The following is an 18,179-nucleotide window of genomic DNA, read 5'->3' on the forward strand; positions in this document are numbered from 1 at the left end:
CCCCCACCCCCACAAAACAACACAGGAATACCAGGAGTCCCCAGAACGTAAAGGAAATCTCATGCTGGGGAAAACAAAAGGACAAGCAAATATAACCTGAGAAGTTTGTAAAAAGCCTTGTGAAAGTGGAAAAACGGTTTCGATGCAACCACTGCTGAGCCTCCTGAGGTGTGGTTGTTGGCAAGAGGTTCTGAAAGAGAAAGCATTTTTGGGGGTAACTAAATAAATTCAACTTTTAAAAGGTAAACATTACATCATTAGGTAACACATAGCCAAAGACACCCCTGCTCAGACAGGCCGAGTATGCTTGGAAGTTGTTTATACATCAGTCTTCTTTCTCTAACCATGCAAGATATCCATGGAATTCCATCCTTATCTTCCCCACTAGACTGTAAGTTCCTTAAAGACAGCATAGTCTCTGGTTCATAGTCAAAATTTAATTAATGTTTGCTTAGTGAATGAATGAATAATACTCCCTAAAAGCTGGGCATTTCTACTGAATTATATAGTTACCAAAGTATTATTAGACATTACATATAACTGACATTTAATTCTAGACTTACATCTGTTACTGGAGGTGGCGGCTCTGGCTGGTGGTTTGGTGAACCATTTCTAAAGAAACATTTAAAATGAAAGGATGAGTTCGTGACTCATACCAGGGTTCATCATTCCATTTTTCATTGCCATAAGAAATCTTAAGCTAGAGATTTAAAGGAATCTGTGCTAGCCCATAATATTGTCTCAATAGTTATATTGTCTGTTAATTTAGCATAAAGACTTTTTTTTGGGGGGGGGACAGTAGAAACTATGTCATTTGCAACATTTTTTATTATTGAAGAAATGGAAAAAAATATCAAAATTCCAGTAAGTTGGAACTGATTAGATAAATTATGGCATAAAGAATACTTAACATAAGTTTATTAGAATATAAACAAAAAATATCAGAATATAAAAGTAATCCATATATTACAACTATATTAAATACATAAATATACAAAAACATACAGAAAAAAATTAGAGTAAAATGTATACTGTGCAATGTGATCATGTATTGTGTAATAAAAACAATAATTATTTTTAAAACAACATCAAAAATTATTGCTAATTTGTGATCCAAAGGCTATCTCCACACTTGATTTTTCCCTATACTTCCTTTTGCTGTAATAGATTGTCCCTCTTCCCTAATGTTTACTTCTTTTATGGGAGAAAACTTTGAGCCTAATAATGAACTACATGACAAAGAGCAGAGAAAATTTTACAACTTTTAGATCCTAATTGATATTTTTAATTGCCTATAAGTAGACTGTACAATCCATATGGGTATTGATAGATTTTTTTTTTTCTTTTAAAAAGTATCTTTTTCTTTCTTTGGCCTTAGCTTCAAAATTCAAATTCAGTAATCAAATTTAGTAATTACATTATCTCAGGGCCCTAGTTATCTATTCCTTCTACAATTTCTACCTATTTTATATTCTTAATTGTTCCATTTTGAATATTTAAGTTAACTTAATTAAATATTTTCAGAAGTAGGATAAACAAAGAGCCTAAATAAATTCAAAAACAAACATTACAACTGAACAGTATACTCAAACATTTCATAACCCAACTATTTCAAATTTCAATATGGCCTATGTGGAATATGTATTAAATGCTAGGACTATAAGACAACTTTTTTTTTTTTAAACCGGAGTGGGTGTCTGTACCAACTTTCAATGATCTCTGACAGTAAAAGACAGTAAGGCAAGATTAAATGCATCTCACAGATAATTTCAAAACTTCATTTTAGCTCTCATCTTCACCTTATTCCCCCAATTATCAAAGATTCATAATAATTAGGTGTGAGGATCATTCTTAATAAGTAACCAAACAGATTTTAGTGTTTGCACAACTGTGTTTCAATTCCCAATGACTACTCCCTGGTAAAAGTATGATCAGGAAGTGAAATAACCACAAGGTAAGCGGTAAGAGGGAGAAGTGAAAAGCCCAGAAGATCAGTCCCTGAATCACTGAAAACTGACCATAAATGCTATTTTCTAATAAGAGGGAAAAAGAAGAGAAAGGTGACATAAAACTCTTTCAGTCTCTTGTGAAGATAATCCAAACCTCAGTTAATACGTAAGTCCATCAAAGGCTGACAAATCCAAGTATTTATTGGTTTGGAAAGATTTCTTTTATGGAAAGATAATGAAAGAATACATATTTAGGACAAACACAAGCCAATTTCATTTCTCAGACTTACCCTTCCCCAAGAGAAAAACTGCTATGAGAACTGTTAAAGCCAGGTGATGGGGAATTATTGACATATGTGATCTCAGGCCATGGAGAACACTAAAAACAAAGGACAGCTTAGACACTGCAAAGAACACTTGACTCTAGAGTTCCACCACAAAACACTGTTACTCAAATAGCAAGTAAATCTTGGTTTCTCAAAGGCCCTCACAACAAGAGGGCAAGTAAGTTCTGATCAGGCTGGAAGCGATGTTTCTTTTTTTTTTTTTTAATTGAAATATAATTGACATTAACATTGTGTAAGTTTTAGATATACAACGTAAAGGTTTGATATCTGTACACAGTTGACCCTTAAACAACGCAGGTGTTAGGGGCACCAACCATGCTCCCCCAGCACAGTCAAAAGTCCAGGTACAATCTGACAGTCAGCCCTCTGTATCTGCATCCTTGGGTTCAACCAACTGCAAATCATGTAGTACTATAAGACATATTTAGTGGGAAAAAAAAAATCTCTGTATAAGTGGACCCATGCAGTTCAAGCCTGTGCTGTTCAAGTCAACTGTATATTGCAAAATGATTGGCTTTTCTTTTAAGAGTAAGAAGGACTGACTGAAATTGTCACCAAAAGAAATCCTTTTACCTCTGTGAGTATTGTTGTCTCATAGGAAGGCTGATATTTCTCCTTCTCATGAGGTGTTCGTTTCTCCATTTTCTCCCTATCTGTTTTTTGCTTTCTGTCTGCGCCTTTGGGCTGAAATGAGAAATACTTTGTTTTCAACTCAAGTCCTCACCCTTCAACCCAACAATATTACTTCTACAAACTGAACAGTCACATGTGAAACAAAAAGCTATGTACAATAGGCAAATACAAGACGTATCATTGTATCTAAGTTTGAAAATAAGAAACTTAAATGTTTGGGAGGGAGATAATTAGATTGATTGATTGACCAACTGATTGATTTACTTACTTACTTATTTAATGGAGGTACTGGGGATTGAACCCAGGGCCTCATGCATGCTAAGCACACACTCTACCACTGAGCTATGCCCTTCCCCTCAGGAAATTTAAATGTTTGATGGAGTAGAAAAAGAATAAGAGATCTACAGCTGCAGACATGGAAAAATCTCCAAAGCACATAGTTAATTGAAAAAAGCAAGCCCCAAAACAATTCAAGCAATACAATCCCATTTATGCTTCAAAGAAAAGAAAACATGTGTATCTATGTACATGTGTATATAAGAGCACAGATGGGAACTAGAAAGTTACATACAAAATTACTAACAGTGGTTACGTCTGGGGAGAGGCTACAGAGTCAGGGTAAGAGTGGCAAAGGGGGCCTTCAGTGTCTGAATACTTTTGTATTAGTGAGTCTTTCTCAAAGAAAACATATTTATCCATATGATATTCATATGAGCCCTCTTCCAAGTTCCCCTTCTCCCATACCCATCCCTACTTAAATTTCTTTACTGGGCATCTCAGTAATTATTTCAATACCTCTAATTTAGGCTGAGCTCTCCTAGTTTTTGAAAAAAGACAATTTGACTTTCTGACCTGGTGACTAAGGTTACAAATGAAAGACAAGGGAAAAAGTTCCAAGGGTCGGCATGATGCCCAGGAATACCTTGAAGACTTTGATCTGGCAGCTGGCTGAGTGTAAGTGCTCAGTATACTCCCCATTCTCATTCTCCTTGAAGGTATCAATTTGTACTCGAAATGGCACTCCCTTTTCTCCACCGTGTTTCCTCATAGTGAACTCTGTGCTAATGCAATGCACCTGAAAAGAATACAACACCCAGCCGGGTTTCAGTACTGTTAGCCAAAACTGTCAGCAACGTTGTTGGTAAAACAGTAAAACCTTTAAAAAGCATTATGAATACCTACAAAAAACCTTTTACTCTTTTTGTGATCTTGAAGAATTTACACTCTCATGAGGTAATGAGGAAAACTGAAATGATTTACAAATGCAAACAAAGTAAATGTACAGACGTGATGCTACCAAAAGCTACTATGAGGAATTAAATTCATTAAACTGCTTCAGAAAATACAGAAATAACATAATAGTGAAATGATTTCTGTTAGTAAAAGTTTCCTGAACTTTATGGTAGATTTTAGAAAGCAGAGGCACCATCTATGATGGGAAAATAGTAAGTATGAAAGCTCACAAGCAATAGGAAGAAACAGGTTTGCTGGGCTCCTGTATAAAGTCTAAGACCTTGGCAAATCTAATAATGGAAACTTGATCAACCAAATACTAGCTTGGGTAAGTTATTAACTTCTCTAAACCTCAAAGACTATTGTTGTTTTTATTTTATTTTAATTTTATTTATTTTTGAGGGGGGAGGAGGTAATTAGGGTTTTTTTTTTTTTTTTTTTTTTTAAAGGGAGGTACTAGGGATTGAACCCGGGACCTTGTGCATGCTAGGCACACACTTTACCACTGAGCTATATCTCTCCCCCTAGAATTATTATTCCACAGGATTATTGTTAAAGTCATAAATAAAATCATGTATAAAAGGTGGTTTGTTCTTTTTTTATTTAACACAGTGATTATCTCATGGGAAGTGCTCAATAAACTACTGGCTATCATTATTACAAATAAGAGTTTTCAAGGAATCTACCCAAAGGACATAATCAGATATGCAAATCAAAATTTAAATATAATGCACCCAAATATTCATAGCCGCACTATTTACAATAGCCAAGATATGGAAGCAACCTAAATGTCCATTGACAGATGATTGGATAAAGAAACTGTGACATACACATACACATACACATACACACACACACACACACACACACACACATATGAATATTACTCAGCCATAAAAAAGAATAAAATGCCATTGCAACAACATGGATGGAACTGGAGATCGTCATACTAAGTGAAGTAAGCCAAAAAGAGAAAGAAAAATAACATATGATATCACCTGTATGCGAAATTTTAAAAAATGACACAAATGAACTTATTTACAAAACAGAAACAGACTCACAGACATAAAAAACAAACTTATGGTTATCAGGAGGGGAAGGGGGTGGGTGGAGGGATAAACTGGGAGTTTAGAATTTGCAGATACTAACTACTATATAAGAAATAAAGAACAAGGTCCTACTGTATAGCACAGGGAACTATATTCAATATCTTGTAATATCTTATAATAAAAAAGAATATGAAAATGAATATATATATATAAATGAATCACTATGCTATACACCAGAAATTAACACAACACTGTAAACCAATTATACTTCAATTTTAAAAAACTTTAAGTAAAAAGATATTCAGAATAACTTATTGGATAATAGTAAAAAATTAGGACAATCTCAATGTTAAATAATCATTAGGTACATACATTCAAAGAATAAAATATTATGTAACCATTAGAAATTATTTTTGAAAGAAACAAATACATAAATTGGGGAAATTACAGGAGCAATTCAGAAACTTCTCATTGCTTTCAGGCCCATGTTGAGAAGCCTGCACTTGCTAGTCAGGCTGGAACCCTGTAAAGATTTCAAATTCAAGATGTTTTATCCTTTAAGAAACAAACTGGTAGTGAGAGATGCTCTTTACAGCTGGAACCCCACTCACAATGTCTTACCTGAATAAACACAGATGTCCTCTTTGCAGGATCCCACAGGAACTCCACTGTATTTAGCTGGTTTGGATTAGCCCTAGGATCGATTATACCCACAGACATTGGGATATCTGAGAAACAAATGGTAATCATTGAACAATTATGAGTGCTACTGGGTTTAAATAAGAAAGCACTGATTCTTATATTATTGGTCCCTAATTATTAAGATTTTTGTGTATCATACCCTAAACCTCTTTTTGCCAAAAAAAGGTTTGATTAGAGCTAAAATTGACCTAAATACTTTCCTTCTGAGTATCTTTTTTCCACTTTAAGAAGTTTTAAAAAATAAGATAATTTAAAAGTAGTTTCCTTTTAATTTGCCAAAATTCTATTTAAAGGTAGATTTAGTCTACACATTAGCTCTAGTGTCATGGAAATTTTAATTTACAATCTGCTTCACTTACAGTTTTATGATTAGTGTTACTGCTAGAAGTAAAGTAAGAGGACTGCCATAGAAGAATAAAGCAGTGTCTGGATAAAGGCAGAAAGCACTGTGTCACAAATAGAAGTGGGGAAAATTAAACTAAATAACTGATGCTGATTTATGAAGTCATCAAAGAATCCTGTATCTGGATGACACATCTTATACTCAAGAGAGAAGCAAAAATGAATGGGCTTTAGAACTTTGCTTTCCATTCCATATGGCACATACTCAAACATTATTCCCTGACTTCTATTAACATTCAAACTGGAGAGATAAGGCCAGGCTGATATTATCACAACTACTATAACTTCTACTGTTTTGGTATCAATGATTCAAACAGGACAGCATTAAGTGGGTTCCCACTTTACAACATTAGCTTTGTTGGATTTATCCTAAAGTCAGTTTATCAAATGGATATCAGGATATCTGTATAAGAACCAGTATTTTCTCAGGTAAAACTAGTAGTACTTAGATTTGTTTAACAACTACGTTTGCCAATTGGAGATAATAACCAATAAGAAATCAAAGACACAGATGCCAGAATTAAAAGTACATTCATGAAGAGAGGCTGCATGTGTGTTTCTAAAGATCCTTCCCTTATGCCCTATGATTTAAGAAAAATGAATTTTTTTGTTTTATTCACTAGTCTGTTGTATTTTTTAGATTCCACATATAAGTGATATTATACAGTATTTGTCGTTCTTTATCTGACTTATTTCACTTAGCATAATGCCCTCCAAGTCCATCCATGTTGCTACAAATGGCAAAATTTCATTACTTTTTTATGGCTCAGTAGTGTTCCACTGTGTATATATACCACATCTTCTTTATTCATTCATCTGTTGATGGACACTTAGGTTGCTTCCATACTTCAGCAATTTAAATAATGTGGCTATGAACACTGGGATGCATGTATCTTTTCAAACTGGGGTTCTTGTTTCTTTTGGATATATACTCAGGAGTAGAACTGCTGAGTCATATGGTAGTTCTATTTTTGTTTTTTTGAGAAACCTCTATACTATTTTCCACAGTGGCTGTACCAATTTACATTCCCACCAACATGTACAGGCGTTCCCCCAAAGAAGGAAATTCTGACACATGCTACTATATAGATGAATCTTGAGGAGTACACTAAGTGAAATAACCCAATCACAAGAAGACAAATACTGAATGATTTCACTTATATGAGGCACCTAGAGTAGTCAAATTCATAGAGACAAAAGTAGAATGGTGGTTACCAGGGTCTGGGGAGAGTAGGGAATGGAAAGTTATTGTTTCATGGGTACAGAGTTTCAGTTTCACAAGATGAAAAAAGTTCTAGAGATGAATGGTAGTGATGGTTGCACAATGTGAATGTACTTAATGCCACTGAGCTGTACTTAAAAATTATTAAAATGGAAAATTTTATGTTATGTATATTTTACCACAACTAAATTAAAAAAACAAAAATAAAAAATCATCCTGAAGTAATGAATGCAATGTTTGTTATGGAACTAGCATATCTACACGTTCAAGTTGAATTCTGGTATCATTGTACCAGTAAGGTTTTTATGCTTGGTCAATAACCACTTCCAGGTTCATGTTAGTCGAGCACCCTGAAGCATTTTGAATCTAGGTAAACATCAAATAAAGAAAACCAATTCTTAGACCACAGTAACAGGCATTTCCTGAGCACTAGCTTCTCTTAACTTACCTATATCAAGAATTCTATCTCCAGGTCGGTTCCACCTCCAGCCCTCCAGCTGCTGATGTTCAGTGTACTGTAGCCGTCGGTCGTGGAATACTACACGGAATATGCTCTGAAAGGAAGCAGCAAAATCAAATGATAACAGGATCCCCTAAAAATCAGTGCTGACAAAGGAAAACCAGCAGAAGTCATCCCTAGTTGGTTTCTAGACACTACCTAAATTGTTTTTCGGGAGACCTGTTTTACTCTATAACCCATACCATCCTCTATTTCAAAGCAAACTTTCTAATTGCTCAGATATAATCTTTATAGTAAACTAGATCTTACTTAAAACTCGCCTTAAACATCAGTCCTGACTGGTAAAGGACTAGGCATAAAGGACTCCCACTGGAAGCATTGCTACATGCCTATACTGTTACCACGGAACATCCAGCTCAGCGATTCAGATGTATATGAAAATCTCATCAAGGCCCCCTGCCTGCTAACCTACCCCACAACCTATGACAACACTGAGGGGAGGCAGGGGATGCTTCTATCAACTTTGTTTGTTACTCTTACTTTGTAGAGGTGCCTATTAACATCCCTCTCATCACCTTTTATAGCAGCTGGCCAAACTCCTCTGTCCAACTATACTGTGAATTCATCACATTCATTTTTAGTCATTTCAGTCCAGACTTAAAAACTGCTATTCATCAACAGTAGCTTCTGGTTTCCTTGCCACCAGATCGAGTATCCAAAGAGACACTGGAACTTCTCTAAAGATCCCAAGGAGGTTACTTTATTCTACCCAAAAAGAACTTTACTGAGCTAGAAAACCACCCTGACATCGAGTGCTAAGCTTTCTATTGCCTCAGCTCTGAAAAACGCATGTGAACAGGCAGGCTTGCCTTGAGTCCAAAGAAGTAACACAACTGTTTACCACTCTGCCAGCAAACTGCAGCAGGTAAGAGATACCACTAAGCCTTATATGGAAGAAAAAAGAATATCAATCTAAAAAGGGTCGGTAAAAGGATATTGTGCAGGGGGATGATCTATTCATTTTCGTTTACCTTTACCAACTTGCCATTAATTTCTGGAAGTTCTCCAAGTTTCCTATTGTCTAGCATACGGATTTCATAAGACTGACCTAGAAGAAAAAGTAACTACGTATTATATTCACCACAAATTAACTACCCAAGATTCAGAAAGAATAAAAGTCAGTTGGCTGAATATATGAGTATAATATTACTAGAATTAGTAACAGCTATAATCCTTTACTATATGCTAAGTGTTTTAATAAATTGTATCATTTAATTGATACAACTCTCTAAGGTATTATCATTCCCAGTTTTACATACGAGGAAACTGAAACATAGAGTTTAATCAACTTGTCCAAATCCACACAACTGGTAAACAACAGAACTGGGAAGGGTAATACTTCTCAAACAGGAACGAATGGGGATGTCCAGAGAACACGGATTAGAAAGAGGGAGACAGGAACTAAAAATGGGCAGGGAGACAAAAGAGATAAGTAATAAATATCAAATATGACACTGAGACTCAAATCTCTAAAGTAAGGTCTGACTTTAACAGGTCACACTAGAAAGATGTACTTTTTAATATGAGTGTACCTAATTAAATGTCATGAATCCAGCAGGTCTGCAATAATACTAATGAATAAGCCCACATCTAACCTTGATTGAGATATGTCAGGGTTTCATCATGGAGTTTCACTGCTGGAGAGGTGGCAGCACAAAGCACATACTGAAAAGGTAGGATTTTATTCTCATTATCTGGAGGCAAACTTGACTCTTCTTGCTTAAAAATGGGCAACGCGAGGACATCACTAAAATAAAACAAACAACTTACTTTAACATCTGACAATGGTGGTGCAGATTTATTGTTGAAACCATTTAATACAATTTTTGGGAATTTATGCTTTGGGAAACCATAAATGTTACTCACCTTGATGAAGTTTCTCCTAACCATTCAGTTCAGATTACCTGCTGTGATATCTCTCTGACCCCAATAATGTGCGCAATGACAGGTATTCACTGCTAAAATCACTTAAGTGTCCATAGAGAGCATTTCTAGGAATCATAAGACAGAAGCTCCTAAAAGGGCTCTGAAAATTATATGCAGACTTCCAAAATGTCTGTTTAGGACACTCAGTAATTGTATTTCTCAGAAAGCCATCATCTGTAGTATCTTTATAACCACATCAGCTCATCTACTTTAAAAACTAAAACAAGAATCAAAAGTCCAGGAAGCCACATGAAAAGGATAAATCAATGACCAGTAGAGATTTCGAGGTCAGCTTACATTCTGTAGAATACAATTAATACTGAGATATCCCTACCAGCTACCTCCTCCAAGAAGAGGCTTCTTCTATCTCTATCAGTTTATCTAAACTTGCAAACCAAAGAACACATCTAATGAATTCCAGTATGTTACTCATTCTGATGTGCTAATCGAAGAGCACTGGACCAAGTTAGAAGCCCTGAGTTTCAGTCCATAAAACCTGTAGGCAAATCTTGGGCAAGCTCTCTTGAATCTTCATTCCTTCATCCATAAAATGGGAACCACACTTACTGTCAAGATGATATACATGGGAAAATATTTTGGAAACCATAAGGGGCTAAAATGGATGGAAAAGATTAGCAATAATTTCCCCTCATAACTTCTAGCTATTGATTAGTGAGAAAGAATATCCTGGGCCCTGGAGACCAACAGTGATGATCAACATTCACCCCAGACCAAATTTAGAAGGATCTTAAGAGATGTACCAAATTAAAGAGTATTTCCAATTATCTCAAGACATGCCACAAACTTCTCAAAATAAAATGTATTTTAATTTACTTTAAAGAATATGCTAGGACGGATGAATTTAAGAATGACAACTCAAATGTTGGCACAGATGTGAAGCAACCAGAACTCTCACTTTGTCAGGAGGAATGTAAAATGATACAGTCACTTTAGGCAGTCTCTTATCAATGTAAACTCTGCCACTTGATCTATCAATTCTGCTCACAGGTATTCATCTAAGACAAATGAAAATATAAGTCCACCCAAAGACTTGTACATGAATGTCCACAGCATAAAAGCAAAAACTAGAAAGACTCCAAATGTTCATAATAAAGAAAATGGATGTACAAACTGTGGTATATTCACACAGTGGACTATTACTCAGCAAAACAAGGAAGGTAACAAAATGGATGAATCTCACAGACATAATGCTGAACAAAGGAAGCCAGAAAAAATAATATATAATGCATGATTCCACTTACATGATGTTTTAAAATAGACAAAATGAAGGAGGACAGTGGTTTCCTAGCAGGGCAGGAAATGACTTAGAAGCTATTCAAGGGGACTTTCTATGGAGATGAAAATGTTCTATATTATGTTAGGTGTGTGGGTTACACGGTTCTAACTGTACAGCTCAAATTTGTGCATTTCAATATACATAAATTTTACCTAAAAAATTACTGAGTGGAGGATGGGAAATGATATAAATGATAAAACAGTAGTAACATGTTGTAATTTTTAAAGCTGGAGGATGGGTACAAGAGGATTCATTATACCTTTTGGTTTATATATGTTTGAAATTTTCTGCAATAAAGTTTTTTAAATAGAAAAAATACATATAGGCCACAGTGTACTTCCAGGTATAAAAGAAAGGCAATAGATACATGACATAAAATAAACAACTGAGATTCTAAAAGGACAGAGGTCAGGGATCTAGTGATTCTTGTCAACATTCCCCACATTCAAAATGAAACACACTCAAACTTTACCTATAATTTAAACATTATGCTTATATTATAAAACAAAGAGATCTACAGATGGAAAGGCAATTCCTTACATACACTTACATCCTTCAGCAGTCTACATACTCCCCAAACATTGGATTATAAGGTTATTACCTTTAGGCAAAACCCACCATTGATAGAAAAATGACTGCAATCATGTGATTTGTATAGACAACATTTTAAATACTTACTGGAATATAAAACAATATTCTGATTATTGACCTAAGAATACACGTAGGCATAATAAAAATTTAGTGGCACGTATCCTAAAAAAGGAGGGGGCAGTTAGAAAAGAAATTTCTCTTTCTCCTAATATCTAAAATGTTATTAGCTGAATTCAGGCAGGTGAGATGTAAACCAGTTTTTATGAACACAGGTTTCTTGTTACTAAAAAGTATTTCAAAGGCCAGAAAAACAAAAGGTGTGTGAGCTTTGCTCTTCTTTAGGCCAGGAGGTGTGTGAGCTTTGCTCGCATTGGGTCAGGTTAAGAGTGGAGAAGGTGAAGAATTCTTTCTGTCCATATTAATTTGTCAGGTGGAACATACTATTGTTTCTTTGAGATTATAAAACTGTAGAGGCACTGGGTCTTCTAGAAAAGTGCTCTGTCCCAGTTCTTCCTCTTCTCAAAATCAGGAAGCTACCACTGCTCCCACAGCAAACAATAAAGAAAATAAAGCAAAACATTACAAACAAGAAACAGGACATTAGCGGGTGGGAAAGGATAAACTGGGAATTTGAGATTTACAGGTACTAACTAATATATATATAAAACAGATAAACAAGTTTATACTGTATAGCACAAGGAATTATATTCAATATCTTATGGTGAAAAGGAATATGAAAACGAATATATGTATGCTCATGTATGACTGAAGCATTATGCTGTACACCAGAAATTAACACAACACTGTAAACTGACTATACTTCAATAAAAAATATGTATATACAAAAAAAAAAAAAAAAGGAGCATGACATTAGCCTTTAGGAGACTGTTGCCTTAACATTCTCAAATGCATCGTATCTGTTGTTTCCTTGAAACATTAGTGACGATTACCATGAATCAAGGCAAAATGGATTTTGCAGCATAGCAACAGCTCAAACATTATAAATGTAGGGTGCTTTTTTTTTTCCTTCTCAAATGTCAGTGCTTAGTAAGGTTAATATATAACAACAGTTCCTAGTCTTCTCAGTATAATGTGGCCTCACGCCTAACCCCTCATGACTAAGCAAAAGATGTCATTTGAAGCTGGGATTCTAAAAGTTACCCCTAAAATTAACTCAAAACAGTACAGGCAAACCAAAGACACAAAACTGTATTATCTCATCAGAGATTTGAAACCTAAAAATCTCAAATATATTTGAATTACACATGTTCTTGCTACACTGCATTCCTTTTACTCTGCTGTGGGAGTAAGAATACCACTCAGTTCCGTATTTCTATAAATGGAGGCTAAAGGTCATTGATAAATACAGTTCTAGGCCCCTGCTTATACCAAAACAATAACAAATAAATTTAGCGAACAAGTTTTGGAAATTTGGAATTCTGCTCCTTCTCAGAAGTAAACTGAGTACAGATTTGGAAAATTTACTCTAGTGGACTCTAAGTAGTTGCTACCAATGTATAACTGATCATTTTATTATATTCTCTGATTACTTCATATATTTAATTCATTCCAATGAAGCAGAAACTATTTAAAGGGATAACTTTTCTTTTATGTGCTTAGTAAATATTTGTTCACATGATTTACATTTATTTGTCTGCATTGTCTAGAATATTCAGCCTTAATATATTTTAATCATTTTCAAATTTTCAGCATCTCACAGTATCTGTGATCAAATGTAAGAACAGAAAAATCTTACCTATTAAAGGTAAGTTGAATGTATGTTAAATATGTGCACCACTAAGTAGAAATCCACACCTGAGAGTAGAGGCCTAAGAGAGAGCATCTGAGTGGAAGTAACAGAGGAACAGAAACAATAGCAGGTGTGATCTTTCCTGTATCCAACTGGGATTCCATGAAGGGTAGCTTCAGGGTCCCCTGAGGTATAAATTACCCTTTTGAGATAAGGTAGCCTCTGAATGGTCTCTACTAATGCACAGCTATGGTTTAACCTTCTACCAGCTGTTGAAACCCTCTTCTAGGGAGAGCCTGGAGCAGGACGGAGAGGTTTGATGAGCTTTACCTTGAGTAAGAGAGGCAGACAGACAGGTATCAGCAGCACCTAAGGAAATCAGAAAGTAACTTGGGACAATAAGATGCCATGAACTCCTAACCTCCCTATTTATAACACTGTTTAGACTCCAACATGATGAAAATAAAACATGACACAAAACATGCCAGTATCCTTATGTTAGTTACAGCATGAAAGGGCAAGAACTAAAGATACTACACACCACTCAGGTCAGCTCCAAAAAGAAAAAATATCCAGTAAATAACTAGTCGTAACACCTTTAAAGAGGAGAGGAAAGAGGACTGATTTCTTTAGATTTGTAGGAAGGGTGGAAGGGCAGATCAGGGAGGCACCTGGCAAGGTGAGATAGCCCTGCAAATTTTAACATGAAGCCAGTGAGATGCCCTAACTATTGAGTAATGGTGAAATGAGCTTACTTTCTTGGTAGGAGCCCTCTGTCACAAAGTGATAAAAGATTCCTGCTACCTGAATATCTGGTGAAAAATCTCATTCAACTAAAATGCAGCATATGCAGTAAAAAATTTGCCACCCAGCAGGCAGAAGAATTAAGTAGAATTATAATTCTAAACCTAAATTGACCAAGAAAAAGAAACGGATCAGAAAAGAGGAAGTGGTGGGAGCCTCAAAAGAAAGCAATCAAGCCAGGTAGGCAGGAAGAAGAATAAGAACACAGTTAGAAGTGATCCCTAGGCTCTTTGCAAGCAGGCTTCAAACACTGAGGACGACAGGACCCAAGCTCATGGTCTGGGATGGGGAAAGGTTCTCAAAAATGAAATCTGCCAATCTCACATTGTGTGAGATAGAGGGGAAAAAAGAAGGGCAGTTTTATCTAAAGAGACTGGACAGAAGGCTCACCAACCAACTCAGAATTAGGACATGCACAAGAAAAAAAAATCTATATAAAAGGAAAGAAACTACTGGAAAAAAAAAAGAAGCAAGCTTGAGCTGAAGCCCAGAATGTGTTGAGACTTGCAAAAAGGGTAAGGGAAGGCACAGGTCCACTCTTTGATGTCAATGGCATATTAATATAAAGCAGAGACAGAAGAACATCTCAATTTCTGTTTTTCTTCTATCTTTTCTGTAAAGAAAAACCATCTTGAGAATAGAAAGAGAAGATAACATATGGGATTAATGGATCACAATACATAAGGAGACTATGAAAAAGTACCTGGAATGAAATTATATACCTTGATGAAATTCTATACCAGGAGAATTAAAGAATGTGCAGGTGAGATCCATCAGTGACACTCTGTAAACTCAGACAAATCTCATGATTCTGATAATGCCAAATATTAGATTAGCTTTTTATGTCTGTGGTAGCAATTTTCAAAATGAAAAGAGAGTATATTCTTCATACCTTACATGAGAGTGATCTAATACGAAGTCCAGGGCAAGACTGCAGAAAAGGTTACTGAAAGAACAGCTTATGAGTATTTAGGCAGGGCATAAGGGATCACTAGAAGCCATAATCAAACTATCTCATTTTCCTTTTTTAATATGGTTTGACCAAATGATGGTCAAATATGCAAATGACAGCAATCTGGGCTGGGAAAACAATATCATACATGATAGAATCAAGTTTTAAAATAATTCTAATTGGCTGGAATGGAGGCTAAATCTAACAGAATAAAATTTAATAAGGATAAATATAAACACCCAGAACTAAAAACAGTAACAAAATGGCCCAATATATGTGCGAAAGACAAGGGCTTAAAAAAACAAATCTATTTCAATGAGACAAACAGTGTGATATGACTGCCAAAAATGCTGATATTAGGTTTCACTAAAAGTAGAGTCTGATGAGGGAAATGACATTCTTCTCTATGCTAATCAGTCTACACCTGGGTACTGTGCTTAATTCTGAGTGTGGAACTTTAAAAAGAAGACTTTAAAAATCTAAGGAAAGGGATGAGAGTAAGTGAGAGGACCTAACATCATTTCTTAGAAAAGTAAGTAAAGGAAATGAGGATGTTTGAAGCAATGAAGTCTTGTTAGGCCTACTCTGTCAGGAGAGTCAATTATCAGTTTAGGATTGAACTGACCAGTTCAGAGTTGGCCTCATTTTAAAGATTAGTCTTAAATCAAGTTAATTAATTATAAATCACAAAATCAATGATAAGATTTTATTATTCTAAAAGGACTAAATGTTTTGAGCCTGTTCAAGTTTTAGAAGCTTAACTGGACTCGGCCTAAGATCATTTGTATTATTAGAAAATACTAACTGGCATACAGTGCCCTCTGGTAGACAGGAAACATCACTCACTCGTTCACTGCTGTTATAATCCAAAGCATCTTCTTCTATAGCATCTGCCATAGAAAGCAGCAACCAAATGATACCTGTAAAAGCCTATATACTGGCTAGACCAACTGGCTTATGAACATGTCTATATATATTTTTTTAATTTCATTTCTACTTTTGTGTATTTGCCATGACAAAATAAGGACTAGACAAATCATAATAAAGGCATAGATAACATCCAGGCATGCTAAACCTTCTATATACCAAAGCCAAAGACTCAGCAGCATAGTTTTTTCTGACACAGACGATTCGTTAAAATTATATTCTCGATTAAAGACATAAAAAGGTTTTCAGTTTCCAGAGAAAGTCTACACTTTCTCCTGGACAAAGGTGATTCTAATGAGTTACACCCTCAGAATACACTCTTCTAAATTATGTAAAAACTAGCTAGCAAGTAGAATACAAGTTTCCTGAAATATTAACTCATTTTTTAAAAAGAAATCCAGTCATTCATTCAAATATTTTTTGAGTATCTACTAGTGCCAGAGACGTTATTCTAAGCACTAAAAACCATGTATCCAAAAAAAAAAAAACCCACATAACAATTTTTAAAATAAAATAATTTCTTTTCATTCTTTCCTATCTTTTTCTTTCCTTTGGCTTTCTCTGTTTCAGCAGTGGTCAATAAATGGTATATCTTTTTAGTTCTTAGTAATTTTTCTAACACAAAGTTTATGACATCATCTATTGCCCATTCAGTAGTCACTTTTTTCTAACCAATTTACAATTTACTAAGTTTTTTCCTGTTTATGCCTCACTTGTAGGTAAATAGTTGCTAGACAGTTCCTATCTAATTGTAACAGGGCAACTGTTGAAACAGAAGTTGTGGAAAAAATGAAAATAAATAAAATCTAGACAATCCAAATGTAGCCTTAAGTTTTTTATATCAGAAAAATTGCATGAGATTTCATAACTAGGCTGCTAAATGTCCCTTTGATAACTAATCTCCCAAAATGGTCTCTGATAATGCATATTCTCCTGGTATTCACACCCTTATGTGGCTTTCCTTCCACCTTGAATCTGAGCTAGTAACTTGTTCTAACAAAGACAATGTGTAGGAAATAGCAGTGTGCCAGTTCTGACCTGGGGACTAATCTTTAAGAAAGGCTGTCAGCTTTCACTTTTGTGTTTTGGGGAAGCCTGAACTGTCAGGTAAGAAGTCTGGCTACCTTGCTGGAGAGATCACATGGAGTGGCTATATGAAGAGAGAGAGGCCTTGAGGCTGGGGGAGGGGGTGTGGTGAAGGGGCAGGGGGTGGGAGGGGGAGAGGGGACGAAATCAACTATCCCAGTGTCCCAGCAGAGCCTGGCATTAGACATGTGATATTCCAGCCTAGGCCCCCAGATCTCTGCAGCCTCACATGAAAAAGATCTGCACAATCAACCCACAGATTCATGAGAAGTCATAAACCATGGTTTTTAAGCCACTATATTCTGGGGGTAGTTAAGCAATAAGATAAAGGAATAGAACCCTGTTTTAATGTTTCTAAAGAATTCTTTACAATAAAACTTAGTAGTAGTAGTGATTATGTAAAGGAAGACATTAAATCTTCCTTACTTAGGATAGCTCTATTAAAAAAAAAACAAACAATCCTCACACACACAAAGGTATATCTCAAAAGCCACTGTGTGGTATACAAGGAAAAATAAACAACAAAGCACATAACATCTCAGAAAAGAACAGTATGACAACTCTGCTTTACTGATAGCTTTTAAAACAACAAAGTGATGCTATAAGAACTACACTGCCAATAAAATATACTTATCTTATTTTCACTCTCCAGGTAAAGAAATAGTAAAGAACTTGAACAATATGGCTAGATTCAAAAAATTAGCAACTGAGTAAAGAATAAACATAAACATACAAACCGTGTGAGAGAAAAATAAAGAAAATAAATGTATTTAATAATCAGGTTTGGCT

The 18,179-nt window shown here is 35.3% G+C and overlaps 1 protein-coding gene across 4 annotated transcripts in view; it reads right to left on the reverse strand.

The window, feature by feature from the left end:
* TFCP2 (transcription factor CP2) overlaps nt 1-18,179 on the reverse strand; it is a 58,276-nt gene that overhangs the window by 18,067 nt on the left and 22,030 nt on the right. For all 4 annotated transcript variants that reach the window (XM_032492850.1, XM_032492849.1, XM_006192424.3 and 1 more), the window contains exons 2-10: nt 9,653-9,804; nt 9,029-9,105; nt 7,986-8,091; nt 5,833-5,939; nt 3,852-4,004; nt 2,870-2,980; nt 2,240-2,328; nt 564-612; nt 97-190 (exon numbers count right to left, since the gene is read on the reverse strand). In XM_032492850.1, coding sequence (XP_032348741.1) covers nt 97-190; nt 564-612; nt 2,240-2,328; nt 2,870-2,980; nt 3,852-4,004; nt 5,833-5,939; nt 7,986-8,091; nt 9,029-9,105; nt 9,653-9,804 — 938 coding nt within the window. The remainder of the gene's footprint in view (nt 1-96; nt 191-563; nt 613-2,239; nt 2,329-2,869; nt 2,981-3,851; nt 4,005-5,832; nt 5,940-7,985; nt 8,092-9,028; nt 9,106-9,652; nt 9,805-18,179) is intronic.

Source organism: Camelus ferus, chromosome 12, assembly GCF_009834535.1.
Source record: "Camelus ferus isolate YT-003-E chromosome 12, BCGSAC_Cfer_1.0, whole genome shotgun sequence".
In the NCBI taxonomy this organism is placed as follows: Eukaryota; Metazoa; Chordata; class Mammalia; order Artiodactyla; family Camelidae; genus Camelus; species Camelus ferus.